General features: G+C 31.6%; 1 protein-coding gene across 5 annotated transcripts in view; it reads right to left on the reverse strand.

Moving 5' to 3' along the window:
- The window catches only part of LOC119634451 (rho GTPase-activating protein 100F), a 32,177-nt gene extending 19,088 nt beyond the window's left edge, over window positions 1–13,089 (reverse strand). For 4 of the 5 annotated variants that reach the window (XM_038028648.1, XM_038028649.1, XM_038028651.1 and 1 more), the window contains exons 1-2: window positions 12,120–12,327; window positions 4,010–4,541 (exon numbers count right to left, since the gene is read on the reverse strand). In XM_038028648.1, the coding sequence (XP_037884576.1) occupies window positions 4,010–4,096 (87 nt within the window). In that variant the 5' untranslated portion in view covers window positions 4,097–4,541; window positions 12,120–12,327. Of the gene's footprint in view, window positions 1–4,009; window positions 4,542–12,119; window positions 12,328–12,697 lie in introns of those variants that run through there. The other variant, XM_038028647.1, reaches the window with a different exon arrangement.
- Window positions 13,090–25,014: the final 11,925 nt, after the last annotated feature.

The following is a 25,014-nucleotide window of genomic DNA, read 5'->3' on the forward strand; positions in this document are numbered from 1 at the left end:
TTCACAGTAAATTTTCTGAATAATTGGACTTAAATAATCTAACATTTTTCGAAGAAAGGATAGATAGGAAAAAGTAAAAGTACTCTTTGGTAATAATAGTTAAATTTTTTTTTTTTTTTTGTAGAAAACAATACGAACTATGCTACTAAACGTAAATAGTTGAGCTTACGTTCTCTATATTATTCTCGGTAAACTCTATAATTATTTAAAATGCATAGTTCTCGTTGAGTTATTAACTAAAAATGACGTGCATACCCGGTATAACCTCCATCCATTGATAAAAGCTATTAAGCTACCAACCACTACGACAATGCTGACATTCACATAATAGTCTCGGTATCTATGGTTTACTTGTTTGTTGTCTATATATATATATATATGTATATATATATATATATATGTATATAACGCACATATATACATGCACAAAAGAACAGACTTTGAAAATATGAATTTTATGTCACGTGCAGTTAATGGATTTGTCAGTCGCTTTACAAAGTCAAACCTAAATAATACATTAATAGTAACTGCAAATGAAGGACAAGTAAATTAACCTGAATATGTGGGCATATTTTCTCTATTTATTTATACCTTACATTAAGGCCCGCTAGGTAAACGTGTAACAAAAAGCAACAAAAAAAAAAAAAAAAAGAATTTTTTTTTCATATTTTTTTCTTTTTACTTTTAACTTTGACTAGTATTATTCTCCCTACGTATGACTATTACTTAGTTTTGATTAGATCACGTCCCGTTTCTATGACATAATTTAAACGAAAAAAAAAAAAAAAAAAAAAAAATGCGCAATATAATATTTTCTATTATCCATCTATTAGATCTTAAACTCGATTCTAACAATAATTTCCGTAATACTCTTGCTTAGTTAAGCCTTAACTGTTTACGAAACTAACCGTATTTCCTCAACAGCAACTCGAGTCCAATAACTTTTCTAACATAAATGACGAGAGTAGGCGAGAAAAACATGATGACCTGCCAAACTTTCTGCATTTTGCATATCTTACATATCGTACAATCTGACATAGTAGTCAGTTTATTTCATCCGCTATTCACACACAATGCAGCCTCCTTTGAAATGCAAGCAAGCAAGCAAGCAAGCAACCTATGGAAAATTCGCTGACACTAGATATATGCCAAAAAAGTTTTTTTTTTTTTTTTTAATGTTAAACGAGAATGCATTGTGTATTCTCATTCATACACGTCTTCAACTTTTTAACACAAGTTTTACGCATAACACTTTAAATTGCATTTGCAAAAAAAAAAATTCTTATTTAAATAAAATCTATCAGATATTTTCCACAATAGAGAGCAATAAAAAAGTCTAACACATATCTATGTATGTAGTAAAGAAAGGAAGAAAAGAAACAAATATGGATTGAGAAATTTTACACTATGAAAATTATTAATTCAATACAACTAAAAGTAGGCAACAGTTAAATATTTAAAGTCTCCTTAATATTTTTTGCTATTTCACTATCGAAAGTTTTTGGAAATGTTTGTCATCTCTAGGATAAAGGTTTTCGGGTTTTTTCATTTCGATGTTAGAATCCTTTCTGTCCCTTTGTCCATTGCAAAAGTGTTGTTGGGCCATTCATACTAAGAAGTTTGCGATATAGCAAACTAAATGAAAAGGAAAAAATTTGAATCTAAAAAATTATTCCCAATCAACCTATCCCGGGACGGGTGGCATATTCAAATCTTTTTCAAAATTATTTACATGCTTTAGCTTTACTAGAAGAGAGAGAGAGTTTATTAAGAGAGATTGACAAGCGTGATCTGCATGATTTAAAGGTCGATTTTTGCTCATATCTCTACTTTCTTCTTTATGATTTTATTGAGTATTCACAACCAATGATAAACGAAAGAATAAATGACGGTAGAGAGTTGAACGAACAAATCGCTTTAGATGTGAATATATTATATATGCAATACCAATGTCCCTAAAATATATATATTGCTATTATATTATTAAAAAGGAAAAAAAACTTCTAACTGGAAGAACAGCGTAACCTTAGCTCTTAGAGCACGAGGAGTAGGATTAAAAAGGAGATCAATTTTAAAATGGATAGGTTAAAAATACAAGTTAATGAGACTTGAAAAAGCCTCAATAAAAACTTGAATCAATTTTTAAGCCTTTAGGTACAGGTACAGGTGGTGGGCTCCTATTAAAATTGTTTTGAAATTTTCTTTCCCCTATCCTTAGGTGATTAAACTTTCACGAATTGTAGATTTATTATGATTATTTTCAAAAGTGTTTTCTCGAAATAATTCAACATTTCCACACAAGATATTCTAATAAAAATTGGCGGAAGTTAGACGCAAACATACAAACAAAGCTTAACAATTTATAATCTCCTGGTGATTTAGAATTCAATTAATTTATGGCATTCTCTCGGCGCTAGGCATGATATCAAATTAAATGAAATAGAGAACAAAGGAAAAATCTTTATTGCTCTTAATGCAAATTTAAGCTAAACAAAAAAAACAAAAAAAAACAAATTGCATTATATCAAAATCATATTATGAATTAATTTTTTGAAGCAAAAAATCTCTATAGATATAAGAGTAAAACTCTATAAGTGAGAAAAAGAAAAGGAAACAAGAGTGACGTTGCGCGGAGGAAACCTATACCTTTTATGTCCTTCGTTCGTTTGTCATACACTTTTCTAGTGCAAAGAATCTCAAATATTTTCAATAGCGAAAAATATTTATTCATTTTTTTTTTTTTTTTTTTTTTTTTTTTTTTTCAAAAGCTAACAATTTCGTAGCGTTAAGGGTAAATTATCTCACAGATCTCTGTTGTATGTACAAAAACATTAATTGATTGAACTTGATATAAACATTATGAAAAACTTAAAATGCATTTACTATTTGATTATAATGTATTTAGTATATTATAATTTAGTATATTATAATATTTAGTATATTATAAGAATCAAGTTAAATAACATGAATTAATTAAAGTAAAATTGAAACAAATGACAAAAAAAACATAATTTTCATGGACAAAAGACTTTGGAATGTCTGCAAATTGATGATAGCATACAGCACAGTTTTGAAAAGTTACCAAAAATTTCTTGGATAACAATTCATTTGTGTGAATATGTTTCTGTTCTGTTCTGTTCTGTTCTGTTCTGTTCTTACAATGACATTTCTAAACATTTTCTAATTAAAATTTATTATAAATAAGTTCTTAATAAACCAAAAAAAAAAAAAAAAATTCTCGAAAGTTTGTGACTATAAATGCATATTACTTTGTCTAACAAGTATTCTTTCCAAAGCTGATATTGGTCGAATGTAAAAGCTCACGTTTCGATGAACGTCCGTGAAGAAATTTTCATATGTAGACTTTCTCGCATGTTTTCCTGGACGTAACGTATTACTAATTAATGGCTCGACGACTTTCATGTGAACTACACCAGAATCGCTTTTGCCTGATCTCGGCCTAGAATCCTTATAAATCATTGCTCCTTTCCGTTGAGTTTCAAGAGTTAGGAAAAAATTGATTTAGTTTCTCTTCTCCTCATCTATTGCCCTTACACGGAATAAAAATGTGTCTCCGAATTTCTTTTGAATCGTTTTGTATACACATACATATTTACATACATACATGTATGTATGTATGTATGTACGTTTTTTATATTTCAAATTAACTCGTAAGATGGCTTAAGATAAATTCTTGCAAAGGCATAGAAAATCGCTAACCAATTACCGGCTATCTATATATTCGCTAATATATTCATATATACAATCGTTTCTCAAAGTCAAAATGGTCAGCACAAGTGAAGAGTCATAGCAAGTTGCCGTGTAGGGAGAAAGTTTCTAGCATACGATCATTTGCTGATTATACCTTCACGGTATAATTTCATACTAATACAGGTAAATGTTATTTTAAATGCATGCGCTACATATATAGAGATCGTCATCATCATCATCATCATCATCATCATCGTTATCATTATCTACTTAATAAATGATAGATATTGAAACTTACCTTTCTTCGTCCACAACAAAGCATTCTTCGCGCACGCGAATGTCCTGTAGCTGCTTTCAATCGTGTAAACTTCTTCTTCCACTGCATTTAGTGGTAATAGTAAAGATGTGACGATACGTCGTATCTATGGCACGTTTCGATTGCCTTTAAATTGCACCGCATTAATGTATTTTTCAAAGCATTACAGCATACAGCAGCAACAGCCGCAACAGCAGCCCATTTCACTTTTAATAATGGGGTCGCAGATGATTCACTAAACATACGTTCGTTCTTTCGTTCGTTCTTTCTTTCGTTCTTTCGTATATAAATATAAATATTCTTTCCAATGGTTGCCGCCTTACATTGGTAGAACAATTGAAATGCAAAAGATTTTCTATATAATTTTACAAACTATGATGTGTCTTTTCTTTCTCTCATCTAAAGTCTCATTAACTCGTAACGCATATACAAATGTTCATAATTTTTTTTGTTGCTTTTTTCTCGTCTTTTCTTTTCGTTGTAAACTCAACCTTGTCTCAAACCAAAAAAGAAACTGCAATAAGAAAAGAAAAAGAAGAAGCTCTGTTTAAATAATATACGCGGTCGCATTGTAAAAAAAAGAAAGAATAATAAATATATATATATATATATATATATATATATGAATATAAATTCCTAGTAAGCGAGACAATAGAGTAAAGTGCTTTCAAGCCCATATAAAGTTGAAAAACGGTGGACGTGAATTTTCTGAAAGATTTCTTTTCTCTACTTTGTTTTTCTTTAATGGTTGACATTTTACTTATCATCATACTTTCTTGCTACTGCCTTAGCATACAGAGGAGTATAAAGTTTTGTAGAATTTTTATAGTTATGCGCCGTCCAAGTGCAATAAAGGATAATAAACTCTAGCCAAGAAGTATACGTATGTTTTCATCTATATAGATGCAGATGAGTATAATATACAAGTATATATATATGTATATGCATTTGTGCACATGCATTTGTATGTAAGTCAAAAAAGTGCATTCACTCTATACCCGGTTGGCATTTTGCCATCTATCCATGTGCTGCTTAACAACATGATTTTTAAATTAAAATCCTTGAACTAAACGAACGGGGCACACACAGCACATGAACGCAGAGCGTCAAGGCACATGAGAGAATTTTTCCCTACTAACGATTTCTATAATTGTTTGTATGCATGTATTGGTACCTAAACATTATCGTAGATACAACATATACATAAATGTGTCTGTCTCTGTGTGTGTGTTTGTGTGTGTGTGTGTGTTTGTGTTTGTGTATAAATGTAAAAATGAATATGTTTTTGCATCTACACTCTGAACTTATGATGATGATTTTCTCCTTCTATATTTTAATCGATTTCAAGCCAAACAATAGCCTGAGAAATTAAAGTAATAATTAAATCAAAAGTCTAAAGCAATTCCGGCGCTGTTAGCTATAGCTGTTCATGGCATCTTCAATGCATATATATATATATATATATGTGCGCTTAGATGTTTAAATTTATGCTTGTATACATCAAGGCTATACATGTTCCTAGTCGTGTTATGAAAAATAAACAAAATTGATTTGAAATAATCTAAAATCTAAATAAGTAAATTAATTTAGCCAACCTTTAGATACCAACCATCTAAGGCTAACGCATCAAGGAAACGCATTAAAATTGTGTCATAATAAAAAGGCTTATATGAGTTTGTGTACTATGGAATGCTTGAAAATTTTTTTTTTTATTGAAATAAATTCTTCGTAGAGTTGGTTTTTAATCAAACCAAACCAAACCATATTTGCCTTCGAAAAATCGTAAGCATTTGATATACCATGTCATGCATTTTAATCATGGAGGACGAGCAGCCGCCAATATTTCTTACGAAAATTCCAACTACAAGCAAGATATGACTGAAAAAACCCCCAAAAAAAGCTGAAAAAATCATCTTGAGATCACTTATTCATGAGAGAACGTCGACGGAAATTATAATACAAGGACTTCACTTGATGTACATCAGTTAATTGCAATTCCGCGTTGTGTCACGAATTTCGGTGAATTCATTTCAAAGTGTGGACAATAAACACGTCATGCGCTGAGTCCTTTTTCAGAATTTTTGAAAAAAGTCGTTTCGAGTCTTGAGAGCAGACTTTTTATATACCCGTTATCATTCGATGAGGGGTATATTCGTTTTGTCAAATATGGCCGTCTGTCCGTCTGTCCGTTCTAAGCATTTTTCTGGTCGCAAAAATCAAGTTAACGACTTAAACGACTTGTAAACAGAAACAGTAGACTTGGCTCCAAACTGGGTCAAACTGATCGACGAATGCGCGTTCAGCGGCACGTAACTATACACACACATCTATTTACAAAAAGGTAAAGGTTTTTTTTGCTCATTACTCACATATACAGCAGATAAAAGTACAAAAATTTGTATTTCTATGGGCGTTACTGTAGTACCTGTATAAAAATGGGAAAAATTGACCACGCCTATTTATTATTATAGCACAGAAGCAACAAAATACATAAACTCTTGGCCAATCTGAAATTCGGCAAGCGGCTAAGCATGCCTGCATGCATGTTCATTTGTCTATCTGTCCGTCTGAATATCTTCTTCGCCCACAAATTTGTCAAAGAATTTGAAAATGACCCGAAATTTCCAAGGGACGCTCACATGCCTGTGCAAGAAAAACTGTGAATCCTTTCATTTTTTGTGATCCCATAATGTACAACAACTACACTATGAAAACTTCCCCTTTTATTTTAAGAATTGGAAAAACCAGCCGCACCCATCCGACATGGTAGAATATGCAAATGTAGCTCTTTTCCTTTTTCTTTAGTATTTTTCTAGGACAAGGGTTGATGTTTTATTTGTTTTTTTTCTCAAACTACGGTTGATCGGGTATCAAAAGACAATTATAGGCAAATGTTAATCTGCAAGTCCTGACTTAAGATGAATGATAATTTTAGAATTAGGAAGAAAGGGCGCCCTAAACGGGCAAAAAAATTTGAAGAAATGCAAAGAACCTTGAATAAAAACCCAGGTTGGTCGGAATGAAAAGGCCACTCGACAAATTTGAAGGAAAAATGTTTTAATAATATTTTCGACTAACGACACAAAGCGGATCCTTTTCGATGAGCACAAAAGTCACAAAAGGTAAATATAAACGAAAGACACGCTACTCTGGTTTTGTGTACTCGATATTTAGTGCGATTAGCTACCTATAGTATAATCAAGATTTTCGTTCATACACTCAAGTGAATAAAATCAAATGAAAACGACGAATTACAAAATTAAATTAAATTAACTTTATAAAATTAAACTAAATTAACAGAAAAGAAGTAAAAACCGCTTATCATTAAATACCCTACACAACTTCTATTAATACAGTTATTCATATAACGACTTCGCAAAGTGAGGCATTGTAAGGGTGACTGGTCCAAGACGTGATCCGGTCCAAAAGCATTTCCAATAACGTTCATTGCTGGACCAAAACATGTGGATGCCTTATAAATACCCTACACAACTTCTATTAATACAATTATTCATATAACGACTTCGCCAAGTGAGACATTCTAAGGGTAACTGATTCAAAAAGTGGTCCGATCCAAAAGCATTTCCAATAACGTTCATCACCATGGACCAAAACATATTGGTACTCCAAACAGCCTTTAGGTGGAACATAAGAGGGACAGACGGACAGACAATCTTAGTATGATAAGCTTGATGGTATAAAAGGTGGCTCTATCTCAACTCCCACCTTGAGTGTTGCATACATGCGCACAAACTTAATATACCCTTGTATCAAAAGTAATGTAGGGTATAACAATATAGAACAAATTAAGATGAAATATAATATAAATTTTTTTTAATTATTAAATAAATAAAATTAAGTAAAACAAAATTAAATCAAAATGAATTGAAGAAGTAAAAAGTTTTAAATAAATATTGAGCAAAAGAAATGAAAGAAAGAAAGAAAGAAATGAAAGGGAAGAATGAAGTGTAATAACGAATATAATAAATTCAAGTAATAAAAATGATATGAAATTAACTTTGCATTCTTCAATACGTGAAACTCTGACGCTTGCCATGCGCAATTTGAGAATTACAAAACACACAATCGTTTAAATAACTGAATGTGTACAACAAAAAATTGTTAACCGAAAACGATTTGTATGATGAACGTAATAACAATATTTGCTATAATACCTAACATATACAAGCATAAATATGCAAATATTCTATGAAATCACAGCAGCGTAACGGTAATATAAGTATGCATATGTACTATAAACATACAAGAAAAAAAACACACATACACACACACACACGCGCGCACACACACACACACATTCATATAAAAAGGATTTATTGTTATGACATCATAAATTGACATAAATATGTACAGGTGTACACTCGCCTATATAAAAGCTAGCGGAACACGTATTAACAACATTCGCATTTATTATTGCATGCATGCATATGAGCGGTCTGACACGCATTTATATACGGTCTAATGCAGGTGCACAAATGTGGGTTACTGGTGGCATCAATTACGTTTTAGTAGAAATACAATTGTGGATTCTGAGTTAATAAGAAGAAAAAAAAAAAAGCATAAATACAAAAGAAGAAGAAGAACAAGAAGAAGAAGAAAAAATAATTATTATTATTCATAACGAAACGGAGGGATATTGAACTCGAAACTATTGAATATTTCATTCATGTACATATACATTAACATATGCATATATACGTATATGAATTTTTTTATTAGCCTTTTACACGCGTCAATACTATCATTAAACATTTTCTATTACCGTTAAGATACGTAAGTGCTACATACACTACATACATACATATATATATATATATATATATGCATATTTATACAAACACATTTAACGTGTATGTGCGTAAGAAAATTTATGCTCATACTTATACACATGTACACAAGTAATTACGTTCAAGAGACAAACATCGTGCTGATTTTATCTTCCGAGTATACACAAATACAAATACACGCAATTACGCGTATATAGGGTAAGAACATATTATATATATGTAAACATATATATATATATATATATATGTAATTACATGTTACGCATGTATATAAGATTCTTTGCTTTTGATAACAATTTGAATCCATAGTTATGTGTACAAAAACTTTTGCTTACTTGTATTGGTTAGGTGTATGCGTAAATAGAATATTGCCTGCACATAATTGTATAAAAGTTTTCATATTCATTTTTTTTTTTTTTTTTTTTGTTCTTTTAATTTTTTGTTCAAACTAGTGCGTTGAAAATTACACGCACATACATTTCATGCAACCACATATACATGCTACTCTTGCTCCTTCTCTGCCCCCTTTCTCCACGGGCTCATTCTTTCTTTATTTCTTTCTTTTTTTCTCTCTCTCTCTCTCTTTCGCTCCAAATATACCCCCCTTTTCTTCCTTCTTTCCGACAAAGCTATATAACGTTGGCTTTCCTCTATAGAATTAGAAAAAAAAATTACACTTAATTCAGATTGAGTCTCAGTTTCCTTGCCTTCTTCTAATCTAATAAAAAAGACAAAGCATTTGAATTATTTTTCTCAAAACCCTTATTGTTACATTTTTATATATATATATATATATATATATATTTTTTTTTTTTTTTTTATTTCAGTTTTTCTTTTTCAACATTATGTCAGAAGATTTGCTTTAGAATTCTTTGTTGCCTTAATTTGTCAAGGTCTTGGTTTTGTTCAAGCTTCAATGTTTCAATATTTTCAAATTATCTTAAGTGTTAATTAAATTTCAATGGGTAGCGTTGTTATACCGCAACTTTTTATATACGCTAAAGCTGATGTTACGTTAAATGCATTGTGAAATAAATCTTATTGACACTTGCCTTCAGTTTCTGCCTCAATAAGACTTAGGATTAGACAAATTGAATAAATATTATATTTGATAGCTCGCGGAAATATTTCCCCAAACTACGAATGAATATTATTCGACTGCGATATTATGCGGAGCTTAAATCTTTTGAAAATTTTCATAGCACAGATGATGATTTTCAATCAACAATTTGGTGGAACGTCATTGCAATCATATTTTCAAAGTTTTCCCTTTTTTTCCGATAAGTACTTGCTATTGTATGCTCTTCTTCATTATAATTAATGGTCACCATAACAGAGCATCGGCTGCTTGACTATTTTTTTACATAAATTTTAATGTTGATCGGGCGAAGGGTTCTACTCGTACGAAATCATATCACTTGCATACCACGCGAAGAAATTATTTTTTTGAAAACATAAAGTTCGCTATAACGATAAGAAGAAAAACGGTGTGTGCCTATGTATTAGCTATATGCGAGGCAACCGCTCTACCGCGATATAAAAGATTCGTCCGTCCACTAAATAGATAAGTGTTGTAATAAGACATCTGGGCTTTCCCACTCGCGCGTCCACTCACGCACGCTATCGTGAATCGCCTGCACTGTGCACGGCCTTGCAATAACCTACCAGCAGGCATTTTTTCCCTCCAGATGTTTCCATTTTCAAGCCAAACTAATACTCCTTCCGTCCTTGAGCCTATGAACCTATGAACTCTTCCAAGCCACAACCATGCCAAGCACGCACATATGGGAGACATTCCCCGACTGACTGATTGCTAGAAAATTGTATACATATGTGTATGCACACACATTTTTCCGAGAACGAAAGCAATATGAAATAAAGAAGAAGATTGTAATGTCACCAACATTGACAGAGTTTTTCCTAACTACAGAAGATCCTATGAATTGATTTAAATGATTTGTTTAGTCTCTACGTAAGAACCGAAAGGAAATGAGATTCGTTATATAAAAGAGAGAGAGAGAGAGAGAGAGAGAGAGAGAGAGAGAGACTTCAGTTTAGCATGAACGAAGGCATTTATTTGCATTGAATATATTTCGTCGTATATTTGCTGACTGTAGAGCATTGATATTTATGATAAATTTCAAGATTGCAAACAAAGGTCTTGTATGAATATTAATAATCTAAGCTTTAAAAGCATCATCTAACACACTCAACAGAACACGCTAACAAGAAATATTTTCTACATTAAATCGACCAATAAACAATTATTGAAATGCTTGACTACTACTTAACTGACTGACTTAACTGCAAATATGTATGTATGTATATATCTCGCAAAAAAAAATTTTTTTTTTTTTTTTTTGTTACAGTTTATAACACTTTAAACTAACTATTAAACGTTCATATATACTGACGACAAGACCACTTGCTTCATATGATGTGAAGACGAAGACAACATGTATTGTTTTATTTGCGTGATAATAGAAAGTTTTTTTTTTATTTTTTTTTTTCCTCAAAATTAAGGTAAAATATATATATATATATATATATATATATATATAGATAAAGAGAGACGGAATCCAATTACTATTATTTATTTAATAAATCACTTGTGCATGAGCATAATAATGAATGTTTTTGTCAAATTTCATATCTATATAGCGTATTGTGAAATATATGAAATGATTCTTAGAAACTATTAACCATTCAAGAATTTGGTTAATTACCTTTCGATTTATCCGTTAGTCGGACTAAGTCGCCTAAGTCGATCCTAACCGAATAATGAAATGAAAAGAATTTATGATCAGAAAAATTCCCGCTTAAAAGTCATCTCATAGGCAAGTTCAGCGAATGCAAATGCATCCAATGAGTAGAGTTGATGATCCAACTTGAGATTATCAAGTAATCAATTTTTTTTTTTTTTTTTGACTGTAATGATGCCTTTTACACAGATTTCGCTAAGTAAAATACATGTTATGCTAACGCTTATCATGCTTTAGAGACTTGTGCAGCTCTCGTAATAAGTAGCAAAAGAACATATTATGGCATAAGGGCTTCTTCGAAATGATGATTAATAATTTGCAAAAACAGTTAACAACAGAGACAAGAAACAAGTCTCAAGTGTGAAATATCAATCGCTAGACTAAACGATGTTTATTCTCTCGTTTAAAATTCTGCACACACACACACAAACACTAAATACCAACAATGAATAATTAATTGATTTATCTCTACTGAATATATATATATATATATATATATATATATATGGCAGCTCCTCTTACCTTACTTTATTTACTCTTCTTATCATATTTATCGGATACGGATATCGGAATTAGTAATTTCTCATTAATAATGTATGAATAATTTCATACGATTTAATTTGTAAATTTCCGTTACGTTGTAAATTTTTTTGTAATCAAAATCTTTTCTCTTAAAAACGAGTTCGAGTTCTCATATCAAGAATTTTTGTCTTTTATATATATACATATATACATATATATATATATATATGGACGTGTGCATGAGAGGAATGCATGAAATGCTTTTATGATACTAAGTTAGTTGTACGATAAATATCTGAAATGACATAATGATGACAGTTAGCTAAACAACGCAAACGCACACATATACAATCCACCTCTCCCCACCCCCCCACAAATGAAAAGAACAAGAAGAATAAGAGCAAAAAAGAAAAGCAAAAATATATAGGAAAAACAAAAAAAATTATAACGAACTGCTTTTTACTCCAATACAACAATTGTTGTTGTTGTTAGTATGTGTAATACTAGTAGTAGGACTTGTGATGACTGATGATGATGATGACGACGATGACGATGACGATGACGATGATGCTGCTGACTTCGATTTGTTGCAATTTCCGGTAGAGTTTCACACATGCACATATGCATGTGCATAAATACAAAAGTATTTCCGTTGGGTTAGAGATGGTGATGGCAATGATGACGATGTAATATTTGATGCAGTTCTTCTTTTGCCATTTATTGTTGTTGTTAGATTGCTTGTTATTTTATTGTTTCGTTTAGTTGAGCAATGATGTGACTTGGATCGAAGGAATCTTATTCTTCTTCTTCTTCTTTGACGTACATACATGAACACACATGAATGATAAACACAGGCGCACACACACAATATATTAAAGATATCTATGTATAGAGTCTTTCGCTGTTAGTTTTTCCTTTTTGTCTGCTTGTTCGTTTGCTTTTTACTACTTTTTACTTTTTGCTTTTTTTTTTTTTTTTTGTTTTTTTATTTCTTTTTATTTTTTTGTTCATATATGAGCAATTTCTTCATTGACTACTACTACTATTATGTAGTTTACATACATACATACATACATACATACATACGTATATGCAGGCGCAAGCTGTAGGGAAGTCTACATATGTATGCATGCGTCTCTCTCTCGCTTTCTCTGTGTGTGTGTGTGTTTTTTTGTGTGTGTGTGTTTGCATTTGTATGTATATGGTTATGTGTGTATGTATGCGCGTGCATGTATAAGATGTTCTATATTTTAGTTTTACGGCTTTTCCGAAAAACTATACATCTGTCGTTGTGATATTTCGGTGGTCAATAAACTCATTGCTTGTTATAGAAACCCGAATAGTTGTATTTGTTTTATTTTTTTTTTATTTATTTATTTTTTTTTTTTATTTTTTTTTTTTTCTCTTTACTTTTCTTATATTATTTCATTTGTTACACACACGCGAATGAAAATAAGCATTACTTTTTCAATAAACTCATCTAATAATCATGAGATTTTCCATTTTGAAAACTTTTCGTAGCTAGTTTTTTTTTTTTTTTTTTTTGTTCCAGTGTTTGTTAATTTCACTTTTTTCTTAATATTCTTAATAATGTTATTATCACTACAACGATTAATGTCTTTTGCTTATCATTTAATTCATCGATTTCTTCTTCTTCTTTTTTTAATTTTTTTTTTTAATAAAAAGAAAGGCTTTTTTTTTTTTATAAATCAATTTTTCATTCACTTTATTGCTATTCTGTTGGCCCGTAGCATTTGCTCTTCTCGTTCAATATCACACATTCACACTGTCTCCCTGATCAGATTTTTTTTCTATTTTGAGCAGCAGCACCGATAGTAGCAGCAGCAGCAGCAGCAGCAACAGCAATATAGCAGTGTGTTAGCAAAGGAATGCGTTAGCATATGAAAGGTAGTGTAAAAGCTTTCTTTTTCAATTGTGAAGTGAATGGATGTGTGTGTGTGTGTGTGTGTGTGTGTGTATGTTCCGATTCGTTTCGTAGAGTTTTCTCTAATTTACACACGTTAGGAAGAAGAACAAGAAAAATGATAAAAAAAAAAAAATATCTAAAGAGCAAATAGAGAAAAAAAAAGTACATTTTTATTCTCTTTCAAAGGCTGTGAAAGCTTTATTAATATTAATTGTTATTTTGGAAAAATATACACGCGCGAGAGAGCACATTAGGGTAACATTGCATTATGTATATATATCGTATACAATAAGCAAAAGCGAGATAACATCATATATACTGTGTTTGGTTTATTCAGTATAATAAAATATCCTGTTTGACTATAACCTAAGCGAGAAGTTGACCGTTACGATGATGTTTGATAATAATGACAATTCTACAGAAAGTGTTACAACCAACACATATAAACATAAAATTTACACCACCGAACTGCTGCTGCTCTTGCTAGCTAATGGTAAAGAATTGGAGCAAATTTTCGGCGGGGGTATTATGCGGCATAATTCCATCAACGATAAACGTGAATTTATTTTTTCAAATTATTTGCTTGCCATTGTATGCACAAGCACACACACATACATACACACACACACACACACACACACACACACAAACAAACAAACAAACACACACAATTAAATTTAAAACATTTAATGATTCGTCGTAAGTTTCTTAAAGAAAAATTCCATTAGTTCACTGACATGCAAACATTAAATTAACTCTAAGATTATAACGAATTTTAATGCAAAACTATACACAATCACGCATACGCACGTATAAACATATACAACTACACATATATAGATATATATGTATATACAAATTGTTGTATGTGGTGCATGACTGTATACATGCAATTTTCTTTCTTTCTTTCTTTCTTTTTTTTTTTTTTTTTTGCTTCTTTTTCCAAAATCAAGGACTTTTCATTTTTCTCGTTAACGTTTTCAAGCACTTTATACGATTTTTACTTTATTACATATTAATTAATAAAATATATTTATTATTATTTTCTTTTGATGGCAACTATATGTAGAATTTTAAGCCTGAGAGATATATATACAAAAATTTTCTTGTTTTAATCCAAGTGTGCAAATGTATTGGTGGTGAAGTGTGCTGCTACGCGGCCCGTTGCAATGCAACCACAGACACGAAACAATCGATTCGAGGCGAAACTGTAAAATGATAATCAGCAAATAAGTAAAGCAAACTATTAGGCGCATTCACAAAAAGAGCTTTTTGCATTTTTACTAAGGAAAAAATAAACGACACCTGCTACTGCATTTCACCGTTATCGCGCGTGAAGTTGAGATAGTCACACATAACTTATACCGGTCTTTTCTCAATTTAATTTATCATAAAGATAAAAAGAGACAAACACTTAATTAAGAAGTGAATGCATTACAACGCGAAGATGTGATAAGTGGAAAAAGGCTGGCAATACTATTTAATAAAATTTACATATTATCGCATATTTTCCTCTTTGAAAATAACGGCAAATTTATTTATTTACTACCTTTGGAAGACCGTTTAGTGAATGCTTAAACCGATTCATGTATTAAGAAGAGGCAAGAAAAAAATTTGTAATCATCTTGAACCGAATATCCTTATTCTTACAGTGTCCGCATTCTTACGATAAAATCTTCATAAATTGACACAAAGTATACCGTATTTTACGTGCTTGCCTTTTCTTTTTTTTTTTTTGAATGAAAGAGAAAAACATTTATTTCATATATTTTTCTCAGCTTTTGCAACGTTAAAGGCAATATATCTTGGATTAAAAGAAGAAAATTTTGATATATCATAATGTCACACATAGGTCCCCAATTTCAGTGAAAGATAATTTTTCAAAAAAAAAAAAAAAAAGGGGTTAAAGAATTGTTTGCTTTCTTTAGTCCTTTGCATTTGATTACGTGTTTCTGCTAATAAATCTTTCCGATTTTGATGGCATGTCTGATTTCAACCGCTTGTGAAATCTTTTTAAATACTGTAAATTAACTCTTCACTAATACCTTCCGCAGATGCAAACCCATTTTCATCATAACACATAAAGCATTTTTCATTCAATCTTTTACAACTTGCTAAAAGCAAGCTAAGGATAATTTGGAGGAAAGTTTAAAAAAGCTTCTGTATTGTGTTAACAGAAAGAAAGCAAACAAACGTTCAACTGAAATATATTTACAAAGATATATTTACAGTCACATATTTACTCGAGTTTATTTACAGGGGTGTGTTTACGGTGCTTCACTTATGATGGTTGCTTACAAAAATTCATTACATATATGAAAATTTATTTCCGGATAACTGAATCGATGATTTTAACCTCTTTTTAAGCACATATGATTCGAAAAGAGGTTTTCAACCTTCGCTTGAACTTTGTTTATTTAAACGATGTGAAATGTTACCTCAAGTCTATAATCCCAGATGTGTTGCTTTTGGAAACCCGATTATCTATTTTAGATTTGCAAGCTCAAAAGATTTGTAGCAAAAATTCATTTCATTCCTTTTCAAGTTTGCTTTTGGTTAAAATATATAAAGCGTAGTACACTCGTTCCTTTCCGCTATAAACAATTCATGAGAAATTCTTATTTTTCCGCTTATGCTAATGGTAATGCTGATTTCAAAAGAAATTGATCATTTACGTTTTCCATTTTTATAAAGAACACTGCTCATATTAATCTTATTTCGTTTTAAAGTTATGTAAACGCTCGAAATTAGTTAATTTAAAAATACTACTATCGTTCGTACTATGCGCTCTTTGATATTTTATGCAACTCTGTGCCCTTTCTCTTTGAAAAAAAATATTTTACGGTTTTCACTCATACTGGCAATGATGGAAATTGCCATCAGCTGCTATTAACAGTTTCAGTTACTTGGGTTCTTTTCTGCTGTTATTTCGACTCAATTTATGCTGTAAACAATTTTAATTCATTTTTCTTTTCACGACAAATTCAAGAGATTATTTTATTTTAAGGATAAATTTTCAAACGTAAGTCTTTTTACGAGATATTCGAGTAAAATTTTATTGATATTAATTGTCATAAAAACAATAATAAAAGCGAAGAACTGTTAACAAAAACAATAAGAACGGTTGCCAGGACACAACGTTAAATCGACAACAAATATGCAATCATAGTTGTATGCGCAAAGCTTTCGGTTGATATCCTTCCGGTACGTCCCCATCGAACCAACAAAGAAAAGAGCAAAAAAAAAAAGAAAAAAAAGGATTGAAAAACTTCAATCAAATAAAGAAAAATTTTGTAATTATGATATAAAAGTGATACTTTTAATGTGAAGTGTGCAATGTGCCTTTTAAAACATCGAAACTATTCAATGTAAAAATTTTTCTTATGATAAATAATTAAACGGATAATTTGCAATCGATTGATGCGAAGTAAGTTCTAGTAAATTTCCACTAGAAATGCCTAAAAGAAAATTGCGTTTTAAACAATTTACATCGTTAACACGTCGTCCTTCCATTGTACCAACGAAGTCCAAATAATTAGAAGCAGATATTGAAAAATAATGTAATTACAAGATGTACACAAATATAGATGGAAACGTCCCCGTGAAGGTTTTGAAAGGGAATAATACAAGAAACAATTCTCCGCTTAACTAAAAGTCATACTTTTGAAGGGCAGATGTGAATGAAATCAACGAAGGTGAGATCATGCCATGGTTAGATTTTTTGCTTCACATTAAGCAAGAGTCTCTAAGAGTTTTAACAACTCCACATGTACAGTTTGGCAAGGAGTAGAGGTGTTTGTATAAAACGGCAAATATTTTCTTAAAAATATAAATGAATTGTGTGGTCCTAGGAGAGTTTTCATTTAACTATCTCGCCTACTCATGTCATTATTCAATCATGCCTAATATAATTAATAAGCTACAGAGCTTTTAAAGCAATAGATGAGGAGAGGACTTCAAGAAGATGGGAAACAAAACATGGCTTATCATCAAATCGATGAATTTGTGAAACTTCAGATTTTGGATTACTTCAGATGCAGAAGTAATCAAGGCTCTGTCTACCATCAATGAACGAAGTAATTTTGAAATAGCATGAATTTAAGCAAAAATGCCTCTGAAGGCATACGCAGTTTTATTAATCGCTTTACTACTTGCAAAGCGATCCATATGGGTGATCTTGCGAATCTTTTCAGCGGATAACGGAAGAATTAAGAACACCACAATACTAGAAAATTGTGCATAAATCCTTTAACAAATTGTAGACTTTGGGAAATCGGAAAGTTGAGTCGCTGAGTTGATATAGAGTGTAATTTTTCTTAAATCATTGTTTTTGTTTATATTTGTAGGCAAAGGGAAACGCTGGAAAGCGTAGTTAATTTAAAGAATTGCACACCGAGAATTGTAATTGGAACATTAGAACACATGTATATATCTCTTATATATCAGTGGCAAGAATACATTTTCGTATCTGTATACATCTGTCTGCTTTCTATGATGTGGTAACTATGTGTAAATAATTGCAAATGAAAATGAACATATTAATAACATCTAGAAGGATATATATAGGAGGATATATATATTGACAGGCAATACTTTGTAATGGTTTCAATGTAATTATAGAGGAGAAAGAACACTTATTGGAAAAACAAGCTGAAAATGTATGAAAAATAATCGCTCAACTTCTTACTGAACGTTAACGAAGCAATTAAAAAGTTTCAGTATAAAAAAGAAAGTCTATAAAAAGCTGATTAAACGGTATTATGATCAAACGTCAACTTTTAATGAGAATTCTCATAACGAAATAAATGATTTTTATCTCGCAAGCGATAATAAACAACTTTTTTTTTTTACATCTTGCTCTAAGAGACAAAAAAAAAATTAAGTTAAAATTAAAATTGTTTTTAGAAAAGTAAAAAATTTTCTATAAAGTAACTACGATTGCATATTACATTCGTAAACATTCGTTCGTATAAATACATTCATGCGAGATATATAAATCCACCCTGCAGCATTGATACAACACCTGTGTCGACTTCGTAAGGAAGGAACATGTACATGGGGGCTGAAATTGTTAAGGTGTAAAGTGTATTTGGTCTTAGTTAATTTGTTTTTTATTTCCATTTTTTGTTTTTGTTAGTTTAGTTGATTTCATACCTTAGGGTGACCAGAAGTTGTGCTAGCACATAAAAAGCGCGCAAGAAAAGAAAAAAGAAATTGGGTCTACATTTGTATTATCTCTTAAGTCATCATGCGCTTTCATTAATTCATACTTTATATAACCACCTGTGTGACCAAAACCTCCACAACCTCCAACTTAGATTTCCAAAGCTCAGTAAGCTGGCTATCGGAGATCCCTCATCCTCACGAATAGCGATATCGGTTTGGCTATATACCATGCTAGTTCTTTCATTTCTCATTTAAATGATTAAAAAAAAAAAAAATTACAGATGTGGTGTAAAATATCCTCTCATCACTGGCGTCACATAAGTGTGAAAATCGACTGACACGTTAGAGCATGGTCTCGCGCATAAATTATCATACATAATATTGTTTTTACAGCCTTGTATAGTCACACATGCAAAATCCTAACAACACAATGCCTCCAATCCAACATATACAACTTGTATATCTAATGAACGAATCTTCGGCTTATATCGCAATCAAAAATCATATCGTACATAGGCTAATGATTTCATTCACACAAACACATTCGAAGCGAGTCGCGGAAAAGTCTAAAGTTTCATGAAAGAATTGCCGATGACCAATGGATTTTCTCCAAAGTGTTTCTTAAGCCGTATGATGAAAAGCTCATAACGCTGCTTCACTTTTGTTCATTTTTCTTTATTCACCATTGAATTTTATATAAATCAGTAAAGGCGTGTATGTGTTTGTAGATCAAAATTAGTCAAATAATAATTTAAATGCAATTATTCGACCTAACCACTGACATCAGCTTTAAAGTAAACACGTTAATGGAAGGAAAATCGATAGTCTCTTGTTTTTTTTTTTTTTTTTTTATACACAAAGCAAAGTCAAGCAAATAGGACGCCCAGTTGCGATTAAGGTATACATCTGGTCACTCTATTTATACTGAACGTATACATATACATATATATATATATATACGATATGTTATTTTCATAATATCGCGTATACCAACGACATCAGCAACTGTCGTTTGCCTATTACTATGTGCAAGTGCCAGGTGTAAAAGACGAAAAAAACAAACAAAAAAAAAACAAAAAAGGAAAACATGTAACCAATAAATAATAAAAAAAAAAAAACAAAAAACAAGTGAACAAAATTTTAAAAAAAACTGTAGACAAATTCCCTTTATTAGCTTTAAGGTTTGTGTGCACTCAGGCTTAGAGCAGAACACACGGTGGGTTATTTTTGCGCATCAATGAATTTCTAAGTTGCACGCATACCTGCAACCGCATGTATATTAGCCAGAGGTTTCTAAACGTTGTCGGGCAACGCAAATTATTCTTAGGGATGAACTTTAAACTTCAAGCTGTGACGATGAATGAAAAAGTATTCATAGTTCAGAGATTTTTCAGTTAAAAGTGGAAAAATGATTTCCCAAAAAGAGGAGAGGAGTGGCGCCAGTGCAAAGATTGGAAAATCCTGATATAGATAAATTGTACTTTAGTAGAAATGCTTTTCATTGTTTACATAATTTCCATATATCCTCCTCTGCATGCGGACGCACTTTGTTATTTTCGGAGTACGGCGAGCGGACATATCAACACTTTTTTGGAAAGCCTCGCAAAAGCAAATAATTGCCATTGCGAGGATATTAGATGGGGAAAAGAAATTCTTCTCCAAGTTGTTGAACAAAAAAAAGAAGAAAAGGTTTTCTCAAAGTTGTTGACTTCCGACGGTGTTTGCTCGTTGCTTGTTGTTATGCTGCATTAACAGGATAGTTTATAAATATTATTGTGAACATATATATAAGTGATGAAAACACAATTCTTCAGTTGATTTTTTTTTTCTTTCTTGCTCCGCACTTCCACATCCATCGTGGCCTTATAAGATTGCAAGTTTTTTGATTATAACTGCAAAAGAGCATTCCTCCAATTGCTCAAAGAAACTTCTATAAAAAGAAAGAAAGAGAAAGAGAGAGAAAGAAGTCTGACGTAGAAAAACATGTTCATCTCAAACACTTTAAATTAATAATTAAAGTTTGTAAAATAAATTAAAATAAATTATGACCGCATCACTTAAATGAATGCCGTCTCTTAAATGGATCTGAGTAATATTTCCGCGAATTTATTTGTAGCAGTTTTTCGCTATTGCATGCATAGACTGCTTATACAGGCGTCTTTCTGTCGAACTTTTAGCAGTGACTCTACCGAACTATGTTTGTACTGATTTTCGAATAGCTATCTGTGACGTAGATTGTCAGCTGTAACTTTTTTCAGGTGGTCCTCAACCATTTTAATACTAATAATAATGCGTAGACATTCAAATTTCTATATTCAATCTTAACGATAGGAGGTAAAGTTTAAACAACAGATGACAGATGGACGGATATGGCGGAAAATACTCAGGATTTTATTCTTATCAAAAATTTGCATTTCTTGAAAGACAATGAAACAAGATCGACCACACTTTCACTCCTCATCACTCCCCCTATGATCTATAGCTTGTCGCTTTTCTATTACGCAGTCATTGATATAAATAATAAAAAGAAGGAGATTTTACTTGCGATTTAGTAACTAATGTATAGCGCAAGTCCTTTCACTTTAGCACGTTTACTATCGTCTCGAAAACATTTTAAAAATGTCTGCATCGTACATTTTCCACTACATACGTAAGTGTAATATATGTGTATAATGAACAATGTAACAATGTTGAATATAAAGCCGCCCACTTATTGGCATATATATACATATATATATATGCAAGTGATTGACTTTTAAATGTTTTCTGTAAATGTAATAAACAGTTAACTTGCAACAAGCATTCGCTGACAATTATTGTTTAGTAACAGTCGCATAAATAATTTCTTCTCCTTGCTGCACATAAGCATAACTCAACAATCCTCTCTACAATCCTTTATTTGCCTATACATTTATGACAATGCGATCTATGCAAAATGTTTGCGAAAATGAAAGCAAACACAACCAGCTTCGACCAGCCTACGCATTATGTACAGTGTCAAGCAGTTGCTTTCAAGCAAAAATGCTTGATGAAATGGGAGAAAAGAAAGAGAGGAAAAGGAAAACAATTTTGATTTATTTGATCAATAAATAATTCAGGATATTTTACTATGGCAGCCAAATCTCTTGCATTAACTTGCTAAGATATTTGAAAGCAAATGTTTCACATTTCACTTAGCTTAGCTTAAGCTCTAACAACAACTAATTATTGATAGGTTAGTTGTGCGTGTGCAATACTGTAATAATTATAACCGTTTTAAGTGTTAAAATAATTTTTAATTTATTTATAAATAAATAATGAGTTCGCTTGGTTGAATGTGTGCGATTTTTTTGAAACTAAAAAGCCCCCCCCCTCCCAAAAAAAAAAAAAATAAATAAAAAAGACGCGATGCAAGTGATTAAGTGGTGTTTCCAATGAAAAGCATTTAATAATTTTTTTTTTGGCGGTAAGAAGAAGACAATTACAGCCAAGTGTACGGTTCCTTTGAACGCTAAAAATACTTTTGCTCCCCTCTGCCCTCTGCCCTCTTGCCGGTATCGCTGCTAAATATTCCTTTACGGTGAGAGACAAGTCCTTGATTAAATATTAGTTGGGAAGAAAAAGGGATATGCAAATCAATTAGCTTGTATTCATACACAGTATGCGATAGTGGCATATAATCTCTGATATATATACACGCATACACATACGCATACACAGATACACATATTTACATATATATACATTTTCAGTTTGTAGTCAATCATGATAGTCTTAAGCTTTATTTAACATTTCACCCACCTTTCCCTTACGTATTAAATGAAGCGCTGAGTGATGATTTCTCTTATTTACTATCAAAAACTGCCCAAAGCTACTAAGGATTGTTTACAAATGTGCGTGTTCCTAATAGCACTTTTTCTTTTCCCTTTTTTTCTTTTTTTAACACTAAATCAAAAGTAAGCTAATATGCATTTATAGATGTAGTGAAGACCGGAAGAGATTAATTAATGACTTATTAATTTTTGCTGAACACAAAGTTTACAATATTTTCCGGAATTTTAGACTTAAACTATCATATCACTATATAACAAAAATAGCTAAAGAAGTTTAACTGCACTTCTCGGCAGGCAGTGCATTGCCCTTTGAGTGAAGCTTAAACCGGTCACGACCAAATCTTCTATGCCCATCGCTGTGATTCTAAAAAAAAAAAAGGAAAAGAACTAAATTCTCATACTCTCCCTAATATTGAATGGATGCGGCTGATTGTTTCTATCCTCAGAACACAGGGGGCAAATTTATATAGTGTATGACGTGTTGCACTTTCTGAGTAAAAAAGCAAAAAACACAGAAAGCAAAGGCTTTCACACTTTATGACGCGTAGACTTGTGGGCGTTGCAGACGTGTCCTTTGAAAAATTTAACTCATTTTTAGGCGATATCTTCATTTTGGCGAACGGAAGAATGTTTACCACAGACACTACATACTAGTCCAGATGGACAGATGGACATGCTTAAGTGCATTGCGAATTTAAAACAAACCAAGAATTTTAAATTCACTTTATAGAGTTTTTGAGGCTTGCTTCTGTGCGTTATAAGAGTTTTGCAAAAAAAAAAAGAAAATGAAACAATGAACGAGTAGGCGTGGTCATTCTGTATCTATTGCAGTTTATGAGCAGTGATGAGCATAAAACCAATTTTTACTTGTTTGTGCAAAATAGAAGTGTACTCACTTTTTGCAGTACTGTAGACGGTCGTGCCTTTCAACCGATTTTCAATGCCAAGAAATTCTAATGTTTCTTCTTCCCCACAGACGGACTTTGTAGAGTCTCTGAAGCTTCTTTCTAAGCCTTGCAAACGTATCGACAAAATGAATATACCGGATACCTCAATAAATATACAAATATAGCAGAAATCATAGTTAAGAGAAAATAGAAGACTTCTCAAGAAATCGTACAAAACGTTTGAATTACTATATATATATATATATATATATATAGATCGACATATGTATTTAATGCTAGAAAACATGTGTACAACAAATTTGTTCAGAATTGACAACAGATTTCATCCTCGACACGGTTCAATTTTGTGATAACAGACTGGAAGACTAATTTACACTTGCTTACCATCTTGCTTCCAGCCTAAAGACATTTGTAATCTGTTTAAAGGCTCCGAACATTTCCAAATTTTTCAAATAAAACGATTCGAGTTTAGCTTACGTCACGAACACGTGAATCGTGGGGAATCTCTTGATCACCTTTCCTTTGTCTTATGTTGTTTTAGTAGCAGTATTTCGGACCAAATTGACCAAGAAAAAAAAATGCATTGAGATCGGTATGCACACCCCATTCTTAATTCCCATCATTCATATTTACGAGCAAACCAACTTAATAAACTTAATAAATATTGTAAAGTATTTTGATAATTGCGTGGGAATTAGTTGGAATTTTTGTTTTACTTTCAGGTCACACTAGGAGGTATTGATATCAGATCTTAATCCAATACTTCATATAGAAAAGGAAATTAATAAATTTGTGCCCCATATTTTTCGCCTTTCACGTTTGCCTCCAATATTATTATTGTTATTATTAATTTAGCCAAAGAGTAAATTCTAAGATTGAAGTCTTAAAAAAGCACTAGCATCGTTTAAGACGCTACCTATTTGACTTTATTGAAAGCCAACTCTACCGCACGTGAGATGTGAATCCACGACCACTCGGCCCTTGAGACGAATGTTGCCTCGAGTAATTATCTCTCTCTCTCTCTCTCTCCATTTTTCTCTCACTCTCTATCTCTATTTCTCTCTCACTCTCTATTTCTTTCA

The sequence above is a fragment of the Glossina fuscipes genome, unplaced genomic scaffold (assembly GCF_014805625.2).
Source record: "Glossina fuscipes isolate IAEA_lab_2018 unplaced genomic scaffold, Yale_Gfus_2 3, whole genome shotgun sequence".
Classification (NCBI taxonomy): domain Eukaryota; kingdom Metazoa; phylum Arthropoda; class Insecta; order Diptera; family Glossinidae; genus Glossina; species Glossina fuscipes.